Source organism: Dermacentor silvarum, chromosome 1, assembly GCF_013339745.2.
Source record: "Dermacentor silvarum isolate Dsil-2018 chromosome 1, BIME_Dsil_1.4, whole genome shotgun sequence".
NCBI lineage: Eukaryota > Metazoa > Arthropoda > Arachnida > Ixodida > Ixodidae > Dermacentor > Dermacentor silvarum.
In genome coordinates, this window is record NC_051154.1 from 339563929 (window position 1) to 339569623 (window position 5695).

At 45.6% G+C, this 5695-nt stretch overlaps 1 protein-coding gene across 1 annotated transcript; it reads right to left on the reverse strand.

Moving 5' to 3' along the window:
- Nucleotides 1-727: 727 nt before the first annotated feature.
- On the reverse strand, nt 728-4349 carry LOC119444109 (putative nuclease HARBI1). The gene is given in 3 exon segments (XM_037708589.2): nt 728-1025; nt 2557-2768; nt 3777-4349. Coding segments are annotated over 3 exon segments (1083 nt in total).
- Nucleotides 4350-5695: the final 1346 nt, after the last annotated feature.

Sequence of the window (5695 nt, forward strand, 5' to 3'; positions counted from 1 at the left end):
CGAATCTGCCAGTAACCTGACCGCAGATCAACAGAGAAGTACGAGGCCGCATAAAGGCAATCGATCGCATCGTCTATTCGCGGAAGCGGGTACACGTCTTTTTTGGTAACGTTGTTTAGGCGTCGGTAACGGTGTATATTAGTTTATAATCATTCTGCTACAAAATACTGCATTTACGAAGGTTGTCGCAGTTGAGGTTGTGCTTCACCGTGAGCTTGCCATATGAGAGGAAGGGCCAAGCAGAGTGCGGGCAATCAGTGCTGCTGTGTTGCTCGTGCTGCATATGTATGTGTAACATGCGAGTGTTGGTGGCGCGGCGCCATGTATTTGATAGACCAATCTTTGGGAGGGCTTGAGAAGAGGCGAGTTATATACTTCTTTTAAGTGTGTTACTTTTCACTTTTGGTTTTTGGAGGAGTTCAATTTCGCTTTACGTTCATTGAACCTTATGAACCACCCTTATGAAGTTTTTGCTGACCTAGGCAGTGTTACCTGTCCATATTTGTGTCATTTGACAAGCTAAGTGAAATATAAGAGTACTTGTTGGACTGGTTGGATTCTAGTTAGGGTCACAAACAAAACTGCTCTGCATTCTGTGTTTCGCTCTAGCGCTTAACCTCTGTACCTGGCGTCCACCAGTTGAAGCTGCCTACTTATCTATTTTGTTTGGTAAAAAGGAATATAAAGTGCGATACAAAGTTTACATGCATTTATGAAAAATAATTTGCTATAATACGAGAGCGAGTTCTGAAGCCATTGGAGTCTTGAATTGCCATCGCGGCTGTCCATTCGGCAAAGTTGGTGTAGGCTGTCGAACACTGGGTGCAGTGTGGGGCTGTACATTCGGAGGGCATGGGTCATGTAGAATTCTGCTAAGGTTGTGAGGCGCCGCACATGCAGTGATTACTATGAGTGAGGTGTCTGTGTCAATTTGCAGCTTCATCTGAAGGCACGGGAACCTCCTCTTCCAAATTCCAAACACACGTTCCACGGTGTTTCTTGTTTTTGCTTGTGACTTGTTGTACCTGAAAAAATAACTGCATTATTTCTCTTTGCCTTTATGTGTGTTGTTCGCAATCTGTGAATACAGTGGCACAGATCAAGGTTAGGAATTGCGTTTGATGTTACATGACGTGTTATTTTCATTCTTTCTTTTAGACAGATTTCGCTTTTGACTAACGCTGCACGTTGGGCTTGTTGGTATGTCATGATGAAGGCAAAAGGCGTAGTGCATCAGAAACGGGACACAAGAAGAAGAACACAGAAAACACACGTTTGGCGCCAAATGTGTGTGTTGTCTGTGTTCTTCTTCTTGTGTGTTTCTGATGCGCTGCGCCTTTTGCCTTCGGTTTTGAGTTTAGAGCTTTTGAAATGAATCGCAAAAACATTCTTGAAAATGAGCAAATAAAAAGTGTTTCAATTCTGTATTGGCTCTTGTCTAACCTTGCATGTTCAGGGGCGCTATAACGTAAAGTGATTTTAAACTGTTTTGATTCCAATTTCTGCAATCAGCCTCCACGATTGGTCAAAACATTTTTGGGCCACTCCCAACTTCGCCTGTCCGTCACGCGACGTCACGAAAACCGCGATAGCTCCCCATCTGATATAACGTGTACACACTGATCATGCATGATTTAACTGCGCAAAAGAAAAATAATCATTCGAATTCGATGTCTTTTCACCATTAGCTCTCTGCTATTGGTCCAATGTTTTCTGGCTACGCCCACTTCGCCTGTCTGTCACACGACGTCACAAAACCGCCAAAACTCACCACGTCAAAGTGACGTGTACGCGAAAAAAATGCATTAATATGCCGAACAAAAGTGAAAATTTTTCTGAATAGCCACAGACTGCCCCGTTCCGAAAGGAATCAAAGATGGCTGCCCGCCGATCGCTGAGGCCCTCGCTACTCGCACTTGCCGGTGAGCATGTATTTATTTGCGCATGATAAACCTTTTTGCGTGGCAGTAAAACGTTATCGAGCCCTTTCGGCATGCATACGTTATCGCTCTGCCAACTCTTCCTTGTTGAGGATCCATTTTAGCGGTATTATTATCGTTCCGTTGAACGCCGCCGCGATTTTCGACCAGCCAACGCAAGCTAAGTAAGGCGAACCGGACCAATCGGAGAAGCCGGCACTACCCTCTTCATGCGGTTTTCTATTTTCACTGTGCTGGCTCGGCCCCATCGAATCCCTCTCCACTAGAGCGTGCTCCTCGCCTCTTGTCAGCCAATTAGACAAGAAAAGCCGCTGAGTGTAGACAATGTTATTGGTTTTGAAAGCGAACAAAGGTGACCTCCTATAAACGAGGAGAGTGCTTGATTGGGTTGTTCAGACAACGCTGCGGGTCACCGCTCGATGCTTGCGTCGGTGGTTACGTAAATTTGACGTCAGGAGTTTGGAATCAAAATAGTTTGGAATCATTTTACGTTATAGCGCCCCAGATATGTTGCTTTGCCTGCAGGAGCTTTTAAGTTTCTCAGGACACGTTTTCTTCTTCAAAATAATTTCGATATTCTGCTACACTGCTTCATAAAAATTAAAAACTATCTTGCCTGTACTCTGGGGTGCCTTGGGCAGGATCCTTGAGAGGAGTCATCAGATATGACCTGCAGGCATAGCCCATGTCTCCGAGAAGAATACCGGGGATGGCACCCGTCTCGTACAGCACTCTGGCGCGGCTGCTGTCGAAAATTCTGCTATCGTGGGCAGACCTTGGCCAGCTAGCCACCACATCATAAAATTGTAGGTCGGGCCCCGTGATTCCCTGCAAAATGGCAACTTCCTTAATAAAGGCGATATCCAAAATGCAATTACACATAGAGAAAATTCTGTAGAGGTGAACATTTTACCGTGGCAGCACAATGTGAACCGATTGACTGGTTGTAGACTTTTTGTCATAAGTAAAGCTCTACGATAACGCTCATAATAATTGTTCAATATGCACGAACACACTTGTTGAAGCGTCAAGAAACCAGAGTACTAAAACAAAAGTAGATGCTACAATAGTTTGGTCATTGTCAAAATGTAGCTCTGTGGTATGGTTATGCAGTTGAATCTCGATTACAAGATCATGACCGATAGGAATTTTTGGCAAGTCCCGGCCTAAGTACATTAGCCTACAACGTGCTAAATTTCGGATGTTGCAAACCGCTTGTCGCAAACCGCCGTCGCGTGATCTCTGGCGGTACGTGCTAGCGTGTATAATTAAGGAATGCGTGTCACCTTTTACCAAAATACATGACGCAGTCTTCGCATAACAACGCAGTATCCCTACAAAGCCGACTTTAGCGATTATAAGCTTGCCGAATTTTCAGGTGTCCTTGCTCTCGTTGCATTAATCTACCTATTTTTTACGTTCTTGTGTGACACAATTTTCAAGTGACAGAATTTTTTTTCTTGCGATGTCCCAAAAAACACACATAATCGAGATTATACTGGATCAAAATACGAGGCGCTGCGATTTCATGGGAACTAAGTTTTCCGATGCTGAGCAAGAACTTGCCGGTTCAAGTGGTGGCCGCGGTAGTTGTCGATGAGGAACGCGACATAGGTGGAGGTTAAGGTTACCCTCATAGCAAATTCGAAGCTTCGACAATTGTCGTAGCACAGATGTATACTGGCGGTGTGAAACCGCGTCGTAAATTAGGGGGGTGATTCACTTGTTGTTACGTCCGTTACGTTTACAAAAACGTACTACGAGCTGCATTATGTACCGCTTCTGTTTGCATTTCGGTATCAAACCACCACTGCAATATTTGTAACGAGCACTCACCTGAACATTTATCGAAAAGTATCCTTTCCGGTTGCGGTACACCTCGGCGTGGTCACCACCGGGGCTCTTAATTGGCACATGGGTGCAATCAATGCACCCACTCACACCGGGAAATTTGCCTATTCTATAGAAATCTTGCATTACACCGCTCGTTTTTGAAGCGGCGGGAAATTGCACAAGCACAGGAAATAGGCTTATGGTGATCATAGTCGATACGCGTTCGATTACCCGTGACACCGTCGGCTGTGAAACATTCACTAGGTCGCCGGTCACAATTTGAAACGTGCCGGCTCCATAGAAGCGCAGTGTGATGAGCAGCTGCAGGAGAGGCGGCACAGGGAACCCACGTCCATCGGTGTTCTCCCGCAGAGGCAGCCTATCGAGCAGCTGCTGCACGGTCCTTTTTGTAAATCGATAACGGCACAAAAACTCGTAGTCGTCCTACACTTCCATGGGATTCAAGCGATCCCTGAGCACTCGCCGTGGCGGCGACGCGTATGAAAAGGCTGCCCCACGCATTAGTTCCTCATGACGCTCCAGATAGTTAACGAACTCCGCGAAGTTGTCGTCCATCGCCGCCATTTTGTTTGTTTACAAGGGAGCGTTAAGGTAGGTCGGAAGCTACCTTAACCAAGCCTTACTTATCACGGCGATAAGTACGAGAAAAGTTCTGCGATAAGAACAAGGTTGGTTCTTGAAACGCGTTAAGGGCTGTTCGCTGACTTAAGTCATAAGTATAATTATAAGTTTGGTTTGTGAATACGGCGGTAACTCCTTAGAGATAGCAGTCTTGTACGGGGTGATGTCATTGGCATTTCTATTTTCCATATGCTTCTTAACAAGCTCAAGAAAATGCATGATCTGACGTTGAAACGTAATGATCTCTGGATATGTGCAGAAATGGAGATGAGAAAAATTATGATTGATTAAAGTCATCCAACATATCCGCTTAAGAAAGGAACCTGATTCGCAAAGTAGTTCATTACGCTCTCCAGTTCGTAGCTGGCGTTCGCTGCTATTTTCAACAATTAAAACACTAAAGTTGATCGAAGGCACTACGGGCACCCAACCTGCGACGAGCCGCCCTTTCACTCATGGGCGGGACCTACTAATTAAAGTGAATTCTTGGGTTTTTACGCGCCAAAACCACGATTTGATTATGAGGCACGCCGTAGCGGGAGACTCCGGATTAGTTTTGACCACCAGGGGATCTTTAACGTGCCGCGAATACACGGGACACGGGCGTTTCTGCATTTCTTACCCGTCGAAATGCGGCCACCACGGCCGGGATTCGATCCCGCGACCTCGTGCTTAGCAGCTGAACACCATAACCGCTAAGCCATGGTTGATACTTGCTAATCCCCAGCTGCCCAAATTCATTTCAAACATTCAATGCAACTAACTTGCTTGGCCAACAAAAGTGAACTCTCGCTAATGGGGTCTCGCCGCTAAATTCTGTAAATTGTGAGGCGTCAGCGCTCGCGGTTCTTCCCGCAGTTATTTTATGCAACCCTTCCAGTATAAAACTCACTCATGTCATACATGGCTCCATAGGTCGGCAAACTCCCTCACGAGTCGACTCACGCAGACTCGGACCAACCCTTGAGTCCACTCGTGATTGAGTTTGCCTACATATGCTGCCACGTATGACATGGGTGAGTAATATTGGAAGGGGTACATCGCCCTAGCCTGAGTTAGCCCAGCTGTGTAGAACTTTTGAGAGCGTGAGCCCGAGTTTAAACGCGAGAAGAATGTTGGTTAGACTGAGTCCGAGTGAGTCGCAACCGATATATATATATATATATATATATATATATATATATATATATGTATATATAGGATGTGAGGTTATGCCGGGATACGGTAGTTGAACAGGAACTTGTAGGTTGAGGACGCAGGTACGAAGAAAACGATACCTC